The sequence below is a fragment of the Myotis lucifugus genome, unplaced genomic scaffold (assembly GCF_000147115.1).
Source record: "Myotis lucifugus unplaced genomic scaffold, Myoluc2.0 scaffold_87, whole genome shotgun sequence".
Classification (NCBI taxonomy): Eukaryota; Metazoa; Chordata; class Mammalia; order Chiroptera; family Vespertilionidae; genus Myotis; species Myotis lucifugus.
Window position 1 is genome coordinate 3,655,932 of NW_005871135.1, and position 16,648 is coordinate 3,672,579.

The window sequence follows — 16,648 nt, forward strand, 5'->3', positions numbered from 1 at the left end:
TTTATGTAGGTATATTTCACCGAGTTTAGTTAATTCAGTGATTTTTAATAAATTCACAAAGTTGTGCCTCCATTTCCACAATTCAGTTTGAAAACATTTCTACCACCCCTAGAAGAAGCTGTGCCTACTTGCTGACAATCTCCACACCCACCCCAGAGCCCGTCACCAGTCTGTCCTGTCTTTCTGAATGCCCTGTGTGCACCTCCCAGCTTCCCCTTTTTGGCTGTGTGACCTCGTGCAGATTATTGCCCCTCTCTGAGCCTTGGATTTCTCCTTAGTAGGAGAGGGAAAACTATCCTCCTTAAAGCTTATTGTTTGAATTTCACTGATGTGGTAGAGTGTGTGATGTATGGCAGGAGCTGGGGAGTGGGAGCCTGGCATGCAGTACCCGGACATAGTACAGGTACCAGAACACCGCACTAGCAAACATTTTACAGACTCACGCTGTGCCAAGCACCGGGCTAAGCACCTTAAATGCACTATCTCTTTTAATTCCCATTACAGCACTTAATAGATGAGTGCCAATGTCATTTTTATTTTATAGCTGGAGAAACAGGCATTGAGAAGGAAGGTAACTTTTCCCAGCTTGCATAGGTAATGGTGGGTAGGGGTGGGCATCTATCTCCCGGCTTGCCTTCCTTAATCGTCACCTGAAGATGGGAATCATGGCTCGAGAAATACCATTCATGGGCTCAGGACAAGGTTCAGGGCACACACTTTCAAGGGATAGGACCTGATACAGTGGACACGGGATTCGAAAGATGGCATATAGTACAGAGTGCATCGTGTACCAGAAGTGATATGGTGCATGGAGCATGATCCAAGGAATAAGTGACATGGGACACAGGACATGGAACATGCATCAGGGTAGTCATGCACACAAGGTATGAAGAACCCAGGGCCTGGTATGGGGCACCGAGAGCATGGCTTATGTGATGGTGGGCAGGGTACATGGGGACATGGTACCCAGGGTATAGCGCTTGAGCTTCGACAATGGGCACAAAGAGCCCCTTTTCATGTCAGTGACTGGGGCCCCAGCATGCAGTGGCAGGATCTAATTTTCTCCTCTCACAAACACCCGTCTATGTTTTTCCTCCTCCTCCCTGTCTCTGGATGCCAAAGAGTGTGTGTCTCCCAGAGGACTGGGCCCCAGAGTACATCCCACCACCCCACCAGCTGAGACAGAGCTCCAGGCTTGGGGCCAAGTGCATGGCTGAGGAAGAACCTGCCAGGCCCCCAGATCCTTGTCTTTCAGAGGCAGCTGTGAGTGCTAGGGCCAGGGCTGGCCTGGCCCGAGCCCGGTAATTTTCCTGTAAACCATCCTCCCTCCTCTCCCCTCCCTGGCTGCTGCTGCTGGCTGTGAACGCTGCATTCCAGTGCTTAGGAGAAAAAGCTTAGCGGAGAGAGCCAGCAATGCCGCTGGGGTTGCTGGGGTGGAGGTGCAGGGGGGAGGCAGTGGGGGTGAAGGTGGAGGGAGGAGGCAGTGTTTAGCAGGCTGGTGGTTCCTGAGCCCTCCTGGCACTCACTCCTTTATTTTGTCTCTTCTCTACAAGTGCCCCCAGTGAGACTGAGGCTCAGAGAGACCAAGAGCTTGCCCATGGTCACATACAGTCAGAGGCAGATGGAGTCTAGACCCCAGCTCTCCTGGAGGCAGGAAATTGAGGATGTATAGAGGCAAGGTTAGGTGGAGCGGAGGCTGTTGATGGGGGATCAGCAGGTGATGGGGCTGCAAGATGCTGGGGAGTCCTGTCTGCTTTCTGTATGCACTGGGGACTGTGGAAAGGTCTTGTGTAGGGAATAGTACAGTCTCTAGGGATAATGGGAGAGTCGGAGGCAGTGAAAAAGCTGGTGCAGTGGGACCAGAGGAAAGGTGGGGATCCAGAAACAGGACAGTGGCTGGGTTGTGGGGTGGGAAGCGAATGTGAAACAGGGGGGTGTGGGGTTGAGCATCGCAGCTCTGGCCTCAGCCCTTATGTGCAGTCCTGGTGAGCTGACTCTGGTTAGGCCCTGCCTCTAAGAGTGTTCCAGAGGGTTCTGGAAGCCCCCAGAGGTTCAGGCACTTGGACACCCAGAGGAGAATGCTGGTGACTGGTGCCTGCATGGAGGTGAAGTGGAAGCACACCTGGGGAGAGAAGACCACACGTTTTGGAGTCCTACTGTGTGCCAGGCTTGTTTTGTGTGCTGGATCGTTTACTTCGTCCATCTGGATTCGATTGTCCTCTGAGCTTGGAAAGGAACAAAAGCATTCCAGTGCCATACTTCTGTTTATATTTAAGAGGGGAGAGTACTTTAAAATCCTACTAAAAAGAAAAGGATTAGTAACAATAACAAATATCTTTGAAACTCTGGAAATTCTACTGCAGTTAAGAATTTGAGAACAATTACAAAGAATCTCTAATCATGCTATAACAGTTGGAGTTTTCCCATAACTGATTTTTACTAGTATCAAGGGCTGGCAAACCTGTGACATAGTCTCATCATTCTTTACCCAAGGACACAGGCTCAGAGAGGTTGAGTCACTTGCCCAGGGTCACCCAGGTAGTGGGTGGCAGGGCTGGGTTCAGATGGTGACTCCAAAACCTTTGTTCTTTTGGTTGCGAGTAGACCGGAGGAGAGGATAGAGTGTCATCTGGAGAGACTCGAGGGATGGGAGGCAAGGCAGGTTCCTTAGATGCTGGTTTGAGGTTCTCTCCTGAGATGCCTTCCCATCCCTGACACCAGCCACTACCCTGGGCTCTGGGCCTTGGCTGGGACCCTCCAGCCTTCCCCAGCTTTGGATACGGGAACACAGAGGTAGAGGTCAGGGGTAGGTATGAGGGGTGTGACTTGTATGTGTGCACAGCCTAGGGGCTTACCTTTGGATGTTATGGTTGTTGAGAGCCTGCTGTGTGCCCAGCACGGTGCCCATGGCTCCCAGGCACCCCACAGGGTAGGAATCATCGCCCCATTTTACAGAAAGGCAATTGAAACTCTGCAGAAAGGCTGTTTGCCAAGTCCTGCATCCCCCATCCTAGGTAGGGATTTGGGCTCTATCCAAATTCATCCAGACATTCCCTATATTCTCTTGGCTGGAAGGTGAGGCACCCCTCACCCTATTGGTCACTTTTGGCATCCTGAGCTTACAGAGGCTCAGCCCCCTCCTCCTGGGGAAGAAAACTGGCATTTTGAACATCTATTTTCTGCCAGCCATGGTCCTAGGGTCTTTCACATTTATGGTCTCATTCAATCCTTTCCTCTTGCCTTGGAGACATTTCATACCTAAGGAACTTGAGTCTCAGAGAGAGAACTTACCCAAGCCCCCAGCTAACAACGATCATAGTTTCCTTGTAGGTGCATACTCTGCCCAGCTCTATGCTAAGCCCAAATGTATTTACCTGGTAAAATTCCCACAACAAGCCTAGGAAGGCATTATAATCCCCATGTTACAGATGAGAAATGGAGGCTCGGAGAGCAGAAGGGACTTGCTCAAACCACACAGGTAGGAAGTGGTGGGTCAGGCAGGGACTTCAACCCAGATTTTCCTGGAGGGAGCTCCTTCTAGTCATGCACATTGTTTCCTCCCTCTTGGAAAGCCCTTCCTCTGTGACACAGGGAGCTGCCTCCTGGGCTCCTGCTCATGCTGGCTCTGGCTGGGGCATCTTGACTTCCCAGGAGGTTTGCTGGTGGAGATTCTGTTCCGTCTTCTACTGGTCCTGCAGCCACAACTCCTGCATTTGGGCCTCCGTGTCTTGCTGCTGATGTGTTTGTGTCTCGGCTCCCCTATTGGTGGGCTACAGGGTACCAGAGTGGCTAGGCTACTTGTTTGAAGCTATTTGCAGTGCAGCTGCTGGCCCAACCCTCCCAGGACCAGCTCCTCCACCCAGAAAGGGGAGACAGAATGTAAAGTGGGCCCTGGCAGGCAGGGTGCTGGGCTTGCACCCATCGCCAAATCTGGCTGCTTCCAGGGCACAGGATCAGGAAGTGGTGGGGTCTGGCCCCCTCTGAATGTCTTGCCCTGGCTCTCAGCACTATGTGGGGTTGCCTCCGGAAGCTGGGAAAGGGCCAGTGGCTCTGGTCCCTGGGATAGTTGGCTTCCTGGAGGTGGCTTGAGCCAAGCCCCGCTGGCTGTTCCCCTGACAGCTGTCCACACCCAGAATAGACTGTGCCAACATAGAGGTCCAGCTGGCCCTTCCAGTGAGCCCTATCACGTCATGGAGACAGGCCTCAGCTCTGGCCTGGTCACCAAGAGACGAGTTCTAGGTCTGCTCCTCCAGGTACTTGCATGTGACTCTGAGAAGTCACGCTCTCATTCTTGGTGTCATCATCTACAGAGAGAGGATGGACTAATGCTGCTAATGAGTCCTACTGTGTGTAGTGGACTCCAGCAGTCTCTCTCCAGAGCTCCCAACTGTCCTGCAACTGGGCATCACTATAGCTATTTACAAATGAGTGGCCCAAGATTCAGAGAGGGACAGTAATTTGCTCCAGGAAACACAGCCCAGACCTGATCTAAAGAATCTCACTGTGAAGTCTAACCTTTCTCCTGCCCCGCTGCTGTCATGTGGTGTATCAGTGCTAAACAAAGGCCTCTGCAAAGAAACCAGACAGTTCAAGAAGAAGGGGACTCACTGTTGGAGAGTTCATACTGTGTGTCGGGCCTTGGGCTGCCTTGCTGCCCTGTGAGTTAGGCATTATTCCCCCAATCCTATATAACAAAGAGGTAATATGCAAATTGACCATCATGCCCTCACACAAAGATGGCCACCCCCATGTGGTTACAAGATGGCCACGCCCATGTCGTTACAAGATGTCTGCCACAAGATGGCTGGCAGGGGAGGGCAGTTGTGGGCGATTAGGCCAGCAGAGGAGGGCAGTTAGAGGTGACCAAGCCAGCAGGGGAGGGTAGTTGTGGGGGGGGGGGACTAGGCCTGCAGGGGAGGGCAGTTGGGGGCGATCGGGCTGGCAGGGGAGCAGTTGGGGGCAATCGGACTGGCAGGGGAGTGGTTAGGGGGTGAGCAGGATGGCAGGCAGAAGGGGTTAGGGGCAATCAGGCAGGCAGGCAGGCGAGTGGTTGGGAGCCATCAATCCCAGATTGTGAGAGGGATGTCCCAGATTGGAGAGGGTGCAGGCTGGGCTGAGGGACGCCCCCCCCCCCCACCCCCCGAGTGCACAAATTTCGTGTACCGGGCCTCTAGTTTATAGATAAGGAAACAGGCCCTGGTCATAGAAACTGAGTCTCCCAGATTCTTAAACAAGCCTCCTTTCAAGTCCATGGGGCTCTCCAGACCTCACTGAAGTCCTGTCCAGTTTCACTGGGTTTCATAACTGGTGTCTCTGTTTACTGACCATTGTCCTAATTAGCAAAATCCCAGCCAGACGGGCGGGAGCACCCAGAGAACAGCCGTGAGCCAGAAGGCAAACAAGCTCTGAGAGAGGGCTTCCCATGAGTGACCGGCTTCTCAGAAATCAAGAACAACAGTGTTTGGGGTGAAGAGAAAAGAACAGGGCGGTGTCTCCTAGGCAGGCCAAGACTTTTTGTACACTTTGGCTGGGGGCGGAGGGGGAGGCCGCTGTTTCCAGGCTCTTGTAGCTGCCTTGGGAGGCCCAGAGAGACCCAGAGACAAGCCTAAGGTCCCAGAGGGTGCAAGGCAGGAGCTAGTTGTGGGGTCCAGGGACCAACTACAGGGGAGGGATGTGGGTTGTACAACTCCTCCCTGTGGCATATACTGAGAAGCTGCCTACTGTGTGGTTGGCACTGGGCAAGAGCCAGGAACAACCAAGATCAGAGGTGAAGGGGACCTCTGAGGTCCAGAGAAGGGAAGGAATTAGGATCTGCTCATATAGTGAGTCCTGGAAGAGCCAGGCTGCCCCCCAAGACAAAAAACACACTATACCTGACCTGTATGCCCAGGAGTGGCATAGAATATAGGTGCCACAGTCCATCTTCCACTCAGTGGCCACAGCCTGGGGACCTTCCTAGGACATGCCTTTGTGCTGGGTTCTCACATAGGTATGTGCGGGGCTAGAGGGCTTTCCTGATGCAGCCTCCTGCCCTGATCTGGGAGGTGTGGTGGGGACAGCTGCCCCTGAGACTCCTGGCTGCCAGGCTTGGCTTGGGCTTCACTGGTTTAGCAACTGTAACCCTTTACCTGGAAAGGACACTGTGCTCCCTGCCTGGGCCGGATGGTGCCAGGAGGTCCTGCTTGATCTCCCCAGACCTCACTGAGCTTGGGGACTGGAGCCAGCCACACTTGTGTTTGAATCTCAGCAATGCCTCTTTCCGGCTGAGTGGCCTTGAACAAGTAACTGAACCTCCCCGAGTCTTGGTTTATGGGAGCTTTAATGCCCATTTCCCCTGCTATGAAGAGACTCAGTCTTGGACCCCCCTCTACTTTACTCTCTCTCTTCTCCCAGAGATGTCTGGGCCCAGAGGAGAGGTGGCATGCTGCCACTGGTGATGTGGTGCCTCCTGCAGGTCAGGGGTCCTTGATCGTCAGGTTCAGAAGGACCTGTGGAGGTGACCTGGTCCCTTACTACTTTATAGATGGGAATCCTGAGGGTCAGAGACATGTAGGTTCTGGACATGGTTGCACAGCCAGTATCTGGAGATACTGAGCTGGGAATAACATAGGGGCCTACCCCATCTTTACAATGGAGACCCTGAGGCCCAGAGGAAGATAGTGACTTGTCCAGAATCACCCAGGAAGTCAGTGGTGGAGCCAGGCCTAGCCCTGGGGCCTCTTTTACATCTAGGGATCTTGTTCTTGCACCCAAATCCCCTCCACTCTCCTGAGTGCATCCTCTTTCAGGCAGGGGGCAGCATAAGACCATGCTGCCCCCATCACAGGCTCCACACATCACTGCCCTGTAGCGAGAGTTCCTAGGCTGTGGGCTCTCTGGGGCAGGGGCCAGGGCTCCTTCACCAGGTTTCCGGTGCTGAGGGCCCAGGCTCCAGAGCTATGTGGCGGATAAAGCTGCAGGGCCTTTGTGATCATTAACCTGAGAGCCAGTGACCCTGGGCTGCTTGTCAGACCCCTGAGGCCAAGGCCAAGCCAAAGCAGCGCTCTGTTAATCACCAACTGAGGATGTCAGGGACACACTGCTCCAAGAAGGGACTGGGCAGCTGCCCACTCAGGTCAGTCTGGGGCTGGGATGACAAGGACATTTCTTCCTACTTGTTTGGATTTTCCAAATTGTCTAATGAGCAGGCATAACTTTAAGCATATTTTAAAAAGATATTTCTAGATCAGTGTTCTGATAAAAAAAAAACAACAACCTAGTTGAGTCCAGTATATTGAATACATACTTGTAAATAGTTTTTAACCCTACAGCAAGTTTTTTTTTAAAGCAAGTATATTGAGGTATAATTAACATACCATAACAATTCACCCACTGTAAGCAAGCATCCAGCACTCTGAAGTTTAGTAGACTTTTTGGTTCTGTAATCATCACCATAATACAGTGTTAGAATGTTTCCATCACCCTAACATGTTTCCTGGTGCTGACTCCAGCAATCCAGCCACTCACTGCAGCCTCAGGCAGCCTTGGCAACATCTGAGAGGGAAATTCTCCCCATAAGGATGTTTGCAAAAACGGATACCCTTATAAAAAAGAGGAGAGGAGCCAATAGTTATACAATTTGCTTTTTGCCCTTGGAGATCTCTCCATGCTTATTGAGTGCCTACTATGTGCCAGGCACAGTCAGAACTAACTTGTTCTGTTTTCACAGCTGCAGAGTGGCCCATTGTATGGCGGCTCCATAATTTATTTGACCAGGGAATTTGGGTCCTTTCCAGTTTTCTTCAAACAATGCTGCAGTGAATATCATTGCACGTATATTTTTGTGTTCCTTTGTAAGTCATTCTGAAGGGTGTGGATCTGTGGTTGCTTTGTGTGTTTGGAATTTGGATAACCAAACTGCTATCCAGAGAGGTGAAGCTGGTTTATGTCTTCATCAGAGTGTATGAGAACAGTGGGGTTTTTATTATCTTCTGAAATGCCTGTGGAGATGGAAGAGCTCTCTGAATTTAGGCCTGAGTTGGCCTCCGCAGGCCCTGAGAACTCAGCATCTCCCTGTGACACCCACTACCACCCCATACACTGGGATACAGTTTAGAGTCTTCTGTGTGGCAGACATGCCCCTGTGACTCCTGCCACCCTCTCCAGCCTCATCTTCTCTTGCTCACTGTGTTTCAGACTGGATCCCTCTGTTATTCGCTGCGTGTGCTCTGTGTTTGCTTGCCCTTTGCTCATGCTGTTCCCGCTCTGAAAATGCCTTTTCTTCTTAATCTCCCTCCTTCCTGTCCTTCAACACCCAGGTTACAAGTCCCTTCTCCATGAAGTCTTCTTATAATCCTTACACTCTGAATCATCTCTGTGTGTGTTCCTTTAGCCCTTTATTTGACCCACAGGCCCCCTTAAGTACAGGGAAGCTATGGTGGATGGAGGGCAAACCTGAGCCTGACTAAACAGAAGCTGGGATCCGGGAGGGGCTGGGACAGGTGGCTATAGCTGTGGGGAAGGGGCACGGGAACTCCCACTTACCTCATTGTCAGCCAGGCCATTTTCACACATTGAGACTGATTTAATCCTCAGCAACTACTCTACCCCTTCAGTAGATGAGGTGACTAGGCATAGAGAGGGAAGGTAACTTACACACAGTGGAGGTGGGAATCAAAGCCAGGTCTCCAACTCCCCAGCTCTTTTTCTTGTCATCGCTCCAGGCTGTTGGGAAAGGAATTCTGGGAGGCAAAGAGACCTTGAAAATAGAGAAATTGAGTCCAGTAGGGTGGTGAGAGGGAGGAGAGAGGGATTGGCGGGACTAGGTGAGTCTGAATAGCACTTCTAACCCAAAGACTGTATGCCTCAGGAGTGGAGGCTGGAGGAATGGAAAAGGGGCCTGGGAGTGGGGAAAAGGCTTAAACCTTATCTTCTCCAGGTTGTGTGTGGGGGGGGACAATAGATAGAACCTAGAACAAACAAAACAAAACAAAACAAAAAGCCCCCAAACAGATCTCACTTATTTATGGATAATAAAGAGCATTATAAACTGATGAACAAAAATATATTCAGAGGCAGAGCAGCATTAAACAGACTGTCAAACTACAGCAGGAAGGTTGGGGAGGGTTGGGGGAGGGTAAGAGATCAACCAAAGGACTTGTATGCATGCATATAAGTATAACCAATGGACACAAGACACTGGGGGGTAGGGGAAGCTGGGGGAAGGTCAAGGGGGGAAAAAAAGAGACAAATGTACTACTCTTTGTAATATTTTAAGCAAAAACAAACCAACAAACAAACAAAAAAAAAACCCCAAACAAACAAAAATTAAAAAACTAGAAACAACAACTATAAGAAGAAACAGGGGTTGTTACTTAATACATGAAGGTTAACCTTGAAATCATCAGCTAAAGGGGGGTAGATGTGGTTGCCCCTGGGGAGAGGTAAGTGGGGTTGAGATGGAACAACTTTGTACAAATATGTGACTTTAAATCTTGATAAAAATTAACATTTTAAGAATAAAAACTTTTTTGATCGTCTAATCACTATTTTGTACACCTGAAACCAATACAAAATAATGCACATGCAAAAAGAATAAAAACGTTTCAAAAAGAAGGAAAGGGGGTGGTCTTGAGTAAAGTAGAATCTGCATTCTCTGGAGGTGAAAGGTTGGCCCACCCCTCCCTGAGTTCTATTGGCTCATGGGTCCAATCTGCCCTGGCTGGTGCGAGCCTCATGCTGCCTAGGTGGGCAGGCCACCCAGGCTGCCTGGGTTCAAATATTGGCTGTACCATTTCCTAGTGGTGTGCAGGTTGCTTGACTATTATGCATGTAATTTGACTGTAAACTAGGATAAAGGATGTTTTGAGGTGTCAGCCTTCATATAATGTGTGGAAAACTTCAGTAAATACTGAAGATGTTAGCTGCAGACATGGGAGGGGTCTTGCGTGGGTCACACAGGAGCCTGAGCTGGGCTGCCTGCTATTCCTGAATGCATGCGCCCATTTAGTGTGCACCGAGTTAGCTCCTGCTGTATGCCAAGCCCTGTGCCTGGTCTCCAGCCCAGAGCTGGGGTGAAGGGGTGGCCACGCCCAGTCAGTTCGGTCCCGGTGGAACCCCAAAGTCTCCAAAATCCAGGCCAGATCCCCGCCCCTGCCGGGCGCGCAGGGGCCGGGTCCTGCCCACGCCCTCCCTCCGGGGCGGGCCGGCTTGGGCGGGATGGGCCAGCAGCTACTTAAGGTCGGCGACCCGGAGTGGGCGGCTGTCGACCGGGTCTTCTGTCGTCCTCGCTACCATGGCTCCGCAAAGCTCCGTGCCGGCAATGCTCGCTGCGCTGGTCCTGGCGCTGTGCGCGCTGTCGTCGCCCGCTGGGGCGGCCACCGCGTCGCGAAGGGCGACCCAGGCACCCGCGACCCAGGGGCGGGTGAGTGCCCAGGGGCTCTGGGGCTCCCGGAGTAACTCTCTATTGTCAGTTCTTTCAGATACAGCGCTAGGAAAAGGGGAGTAATTCAGGTCTAGAATGAACAAACTGTTTTGTTGTTTTGTAAGTATCTCTCGCTGCTTCCCGGGCTTCTGTGGATGGGGGTGGGAGCCGTGCTGACCTGGCTGTTTCCCTCCCTAGAGGCTAACCTCACCTTGGCCCGATTTTCCCATCGCCACCTTCTGATTTCGTACCCATCCTGCCGCCTGGTTTCTTCCTTTCCTTGTCTAGTGTCTCCTTCCCTCTTCTAATTTCTTCCATTTCAGATTCCTCTTTTTCATCGGATTTCCCTCCCTCTCTAGTATTTTCTTCTTTTTTCTTGTATGATCTCGCCGCTGTCTGCTTATCATCAATATGATTATTTCTTCTCTGCTCTCTGATATCTCCTCTGCCCTGTCTGGTTTCTCTTCTCTCCTGTTTCCCTTTTGTGTTTCTCCATCCTCTGCCTGAGTTCTCTCTGTCTGGTTTCTCTGACTTCTCCCATCAGATATGTCCTCCGGCCAGGTGACCTGTACGTGCTGACTTCTGACCTTTGGCCCCAGGCTAACAGTCCCACTCTGCTCCATCTCTAGCCCTCCTGCATGTCTGACGGCCTTTCCCCCGTCCTAACCACCTTGTCTCCAACAGGTTCCCGTAGGCCCTGGCTGCATCCTCTCTGCCTTTTACAAGAAATGGAAATTGGGGTGGGGTCCTGGGGGGCAGGAGGGAGGAGGCAGACAGCACAGGAGACCACTTGGACTAAATCATTTAGACCCCTCTTGGGGGTGTAATGGGGACATGAATGGGGCATGGAAAATAGTCCCACTTCCAAAGAGCAAAAGCAAGCAGACTGTGTGACGTTGGGCCAGTCGCTTCCCCTCTTTGGGCCTCAGTTTCCCTATCTGCAGAATTGGGTTGGATGATGATCTCTTTTAGGACCCTTCTAGTTTTAAGAGCCACTGAGCATGCTGGAAGGGAACACATTGAGTTCCTGGGGACCTCCAGATTTACCATTTCCATGTGAGGGAAATGATCCCAGAGTCCATGCTCTTAGAGCTGGGGGTAATTTCTGCTACATCATTTCCTAGCTGGAGGCCCTTGGCAGAGTCACTTCACCTCTCTGTGCCTCAGCTGTCCCAACCAATTGGCACTAAGAAGGAAAGAAAAGAGGTAGAGCCCTTTGTCCCCCCATCACCGAGCTGAGTGGGAGAGACAATACTGACCAAGGAGCCTAAACTCCGTCTGTTTGCTCACTCATCGAGACAGGGGTCGCAGAAGTGGTTGGACGTGCCTCGGGGGTGGGCAGAGTTAGAGGCTCAAGTGAGATGCTCTTGGGGCTAGAAACCACCCTCCCTCGTGCCCAGGGTCTCGGGTCTCTCTCCCCGCCAGGGCCTCTGCTCCTGCTCAGGCTCTGCCCTTCTCTTCCAGTCTGGCAGCATGGCCGCAGAACACCCGGAGTTCCTCAAGGCAGGGAAAGAGCCTGGCCTGCAGATCTGGCGTGTGGAGAAGTTTGACCTGGTACCCGTGCCCCCCAACCTTTACGGGGACTTCTTCACGGGCGACGCCTATGTCATCCTGAAGACGGTGCAGCTGAGGAACGGAAACCTGCAGTATGACCTCCACTACTGGCTGGGTGAGGCCATAACCCACCCCCATCAAGCACTCAGAACTGGGGGTGACTTGGGGACCCTGGACCCCCTCTACAGCTCCCCTGGCCCAGCTCCAGCCAGGTTCCGGTGTACCCTTCTGAGTCGGGAACCTGAAGTCCCCGTCACAGCTCTGCTGTGTGACTCTGTAAGTCCTGCCCCCTCACTGAGCTTCAGTTTCCTATTGAATTGATGCTCCCAGGCCTGACTTCATGCTCAGCAGGCTTGAGTGAGTGCAGGGGAATGGCTAAGAGGTGAGTGTAGGGGATGTGTTGGAGCTGGGAGGACTCTTAGAGACCATGGAGTCCGGCCCCCACCTCCCCCATTATATAGATGGATTGACTGAGGTTCACAGAAGGCAAAGGATTGGCCAGCTATTATAGCCAGGCCAGTGCAGTGCTGGGGGCTCTGGAAGCCAGGCTTATGCTGCTCTGACATCTCCTAGGCAATGAGTGCAGCCAGGACGAGAGCGGGGCGGCCGCCATCTTCACTGTGCAGCTGGATGACTATCTGAACGGTCGGGCTGTGCAGCACCGCGAGGTCCAAGGCTTTGAGTCGGCCACCTTCCTCAGCTACTTCAAGTCCGGCCTCAAATACAAGGTGGGTCCCAAGCAGCAGGGATAAGTATGCCAAGGGCAGGGCTCATTCAGACTCACTCTCCTTTCAGCCTTGTGGGGTGATGTGGGCAGATAGGTCAGAGCTCAGCCTTTGGAGCTGGCCAGCCCTGGGTTTGAGTCCTGGTCCCTTCCTAGCTATGTGACCTTGGACAAGTCTCACTCCCTCTGTTAGCCTCTGGTTCCTTATCTTAAAATGGAGAGAAGAACATTCAGCATCACTTCACAGAGTTATCGGCCATGGATGGAAACACAGCCTCGCGCTTGTCCTGGCCTTGTGCTGTATCCTATTTCTGCATCCCTTAGTTCTTACGCCCTGTCAACAGAGGGTCCCATGCTAGGTATTTGAAAGGACATCCTTGATCACATTCCTCTTTCTGTTCATTAGAACTCCCCTTGAACTTGAACTCTGAAGAGTCTGAGCCAACACAGATCTTTCCTCCAGCCCCCAGCCAGGTGGGGCTGAGCAAAACCAAGCTAGGAGCAAGCCTTGAGAGGCTGTGTCCTAACATGCTGTGTGACTCCTGGCAAGCCAGTTGGCCTCCCTGAGCCTCCCTTTCCTCTTTGGTTACATGAGAGCCAGTTACACCTGCCCTTCAGGCCTGGGGAGAAGATTTGGTGAAGGTGTAGCTGGGAAATGCCTTGCATGGTGCTGGGCATCTTGGAAGGGCTCAGAAAAAGCTGGAGTTTTGTAAAGCAGGGGTTCTCTTTGGTCAGGATAGGGAGGGGGTCATAAGCTTTGATAGCCAGATGGGCCTTAATGTCAGAGTCCAAAGCTCTCATTTTCAGGGATGGAGTGGAAACTGTGGCACAGAATGATTAAGCAACTGGCCCAGGGTCACACAGCAAGTCAGTCCCAGAGCTGGGACCAGAACCCAGATCTCCTGATTCCAGCCTTCTTTTTACTACACAGCCTGCCTCTCTAGCCAAGTCTGTGCTGCTGATGTGTTGTGTGACTTTATAGAAGTCATTGTCCTGTTCTGGGCCTCAGGGTCCTCTGTGTCAACAGGGTGATGACCCTGTCTGCCCAGATGGGGCACAGGGAATTGGGTAATGGGAAAGTGCTAGTGAGACTGAGATAGCAAAGGGCAGGGTGTGTCTGGTGAACAAGGCCTCAGCCCTAGGCTGGGTGGAGTTGGGCTGGATTCCCTGGAACTTACTAGCGCCCCCTGTCTGCCAGTTCATCCGTGCCCACAGCTCCTCCTGCTGAGCTGTCCGGCTCTACCTTCTTCCTGCACCCCATTCTGGGGCCAGGGTACCTTCAAGAAGGAGAGGTGAGAAAGTTAGGACCCAGACCACTGACCTGGAGAAGTACCTGGCCTTTTTGCAGCTCCTGGAACAGGAAGTGGAAAGAGCATTTGACCAGGAGCCAGAGAGATTAAGGTTCCAGTCCCAAGGCCACCCCTCTAACTGCGAGGCTTTGGGCCAATTGTACAGTTGTATGCCGCTGGGTGTGTGCTCTCACACGTTCCCTATTTGGCATTTATTCAGCAAACATTTATCTATTATGTAACAACAGTCAGTGTCTGCTTATTGATGCTGCTGTGTGACAAGTCAAGCAGCTTATATAGCTAATAAGTGATGGAGCTCGGATTCAAACCTAGATGTGAAGGGCTAGCACAGAGCTGGTTCAGAGTGGACATTTCAAGACCTCCAGTCTACGATCTTGGCTCAGATGAGTCCTAGGAATTGGCATGCTAGCAAGCCTCCCCCACCCTCTGGGTTTTTTCCCAGATGTTCTTGGGCCATACTCTGAGGAATGGGTTCCCAACCCAGGCCCAGATTTAGGACTTCAATCCTGAAAGGCCCTGGCTCCTGGTGCAAATGTGAGGTCCCAGGCCAGTCCTGTTTTCCACCTTCTGCAAGCCCTCCTGCTGCCCCGCGCTTGGCAGGCCCAGCCCAAGGTTCTTGGCCTGGAACCCTCATCAATTATAGATCCCAAGGAGCAGAGCTTGTTATGCAAGACTTGTTCCTGTGAAAGCCTGCACCTCAGTGCCAGTTCTGTCCCTGGGTGTGTGAGAAGGGGCAGGGAGGGGACAGGAGCGACTACTAGAAAGGGCTGTCACAGGGCCTGGCTAGCTCATCTTGTTCTGCAACCCCCAAATCCTTTTAAAAGTCACTGCACTTTTCAGAATCTGGTGATCCCTCCTCCTTCTCCTTTTTTTTTCTCCTCTTCTTTTCCTCCTCCTCCTTTTTATCCTTGACTCTCAGACAGAACCCTAGAGACCCCTTGGGGCTGGGTTATTTGAAACCCTTTGTTCAAACAGAATCTGGGCCTGCTGATCCCAGAAGCCCCTGGCCCCAAGGAGCACAATGGGAAACAGAATCACTTGAAGCCTTTCCATCCTCCTTCCCATTTCTCAGATAAGGAACTCAGTGCCTAATGGGTGGAGGGGACAACCCCAATCACCACATTTTTCTTTGTTTTATAAACAGTTTAACATTTTTAAAAATGTAAATCTTTATAGGTTTTGTCCTTCATTTGTCTATAAGAATGATGCAAGCTTATTGTAAAATGTCAAACATTATAGAAATATAGGTTTTCAAAGTAAAAGTCCCCTATGATCCTACTCTTGGAGTTATATATGTATATTCATATAGATGAAGAATTATCTCTATATATGATATATGTATCATTACTTTAATTTGGAAAATGGCTTTTAAAACAATTTATCCTATTACATTTTGTTCAAATAATTTGATACCAGTTGCTACCCACCTAATGGTTAGCTCATACAAAGCAGTAATTAATACTAAAGATTATAGTACAAATAGTAAAAATTTCAAAATATTCCTGCCCTGTGTTTGTAGATCCACTGTTTTCTAAGAGCTTGCATATGTGTGTGTGTGTGTAATATATATATAATATATATAATATGTATAATATATATATATTTAAATCTTTATTGTTGAAAGTATTACATATGTCCCCCTTTCCCCCCCATTGACCCCTTCTAGCCTGCGCCCACCCCTCGCCCCAGGCCTTCACCACCCTGTTGTGTGTGTCCATGGGTTATGCATATATTGCTTTTATTATTTTGTTAACTCATCTCTTCAAGTCTAATTTTCTAGATCAGAGAGAGTTAATCAGGAAATGCATGCCCACAATAATTAGAAATCAGGTATTCCTTTATTTTATAAATTTATATACAGAGAATTTATTGGAACCAAGATTTATTACACAAAACAACCTTTTAAAAAAGAGAGGCCTGGATGGGGTGACTACATCTCTGGCCTTTATAAAAGTGCTTCCTCCTCTACCCCCATGGGACCCTTTTCTTGAAGAATGTCTTGGGGCTAGGGTTCCTTAGAACATCCCTTGGGAAATGCTGGTTTTGAGAAAGGAATGTTTGCAGCTTTTGATCCAGGAAAGTGGCCCCAGAGGTCCTGTTAGTGGAGTATGAAATTCAAAGGGGTGGCAGCAAGGTGCAATGGTATGGCATCTGCTGGAAGGCCCCTGGTCCACAGGTCAGAATTTCCTTCAACTGAACCCTATTCCTTTCCCCCATGTGTGCTGCCCTGGACCCTCTCCCTGGACCGATCCTGTCTCCTTGACCCAACAGAAAGGAGGCGTGGCATCAGGATTCAAGCACGTGGTACCCAATGAGGTGGTGGTGCAGAGACTCTTCCAGGTCAAAGGGCGGCGTACGGTCCGTGCCACTGAAGTGCCCGTGTCCTGGGAGAGCTTCAACAATGGCGACTGCTTCATCCTGGACCTGGGCAACGTGAGTCCTGCCCTGCCTTTTCCCAGGGGACACTGAGGTACTCCTGGCCTGGCCAGGTCTGACTCTAGGAAGGTAGACAAACCTATGGTAACACATGCAAAGACACCAACAGGGAAAACAACAGGCACATGTGCTCTATCCATGAATCAGACACACCTGCAAAGACTCAGATACAGGTGTACCCAGCACTCATAGACCTCCACACATGTAGACTTAAGGCCATCA

At 51.0% G+C, this 16,648-nt stretch overlaps 1 protein-coding gene across 3 annotated transcripts in view; it reads left to right on the forward strand.

Annotated features, from left to right (window-relative positions):
* The window catches only part of GSN (gelsolin), a 51,270-nt gene that overhangs the window by 18,606 nt on the left and 16,016 nt on the right, over positions 1 to 16,648 (forward strand). Inside the window, exons 1-4 of one of the 3 annotated variants that reach the window (XM_006091110.3) lie at positions 10,224 to 10,402; positions 11,867 to 12,071; positions 12,530 to 12,684; positions 16,262 to 16,423. In XM_006091110.3, the coding sequence (XP_006091172.1) occupies positions 10,274 to 10,402; positions 11,867 to 12,071; positions 12,530 to 12,684; positions 16,262 to 16,423 (651 nt within the window). In that variant the 5' untranslated portion in view covers positions 10,224 to 10,273. Of the gene's footprint in view, positions 1 to 10,223; positions 10,403 to 10,458; positions 10,523 to 11,866; positions 12,072 to 12,529; positions 12,685 to 16,261; positions 16,424 to 16,648 lie in introns of those variants that run through there. The other 2 variants (XM_006091111.1, XM_006091112.3) reach the window with 2 other exon arrangements.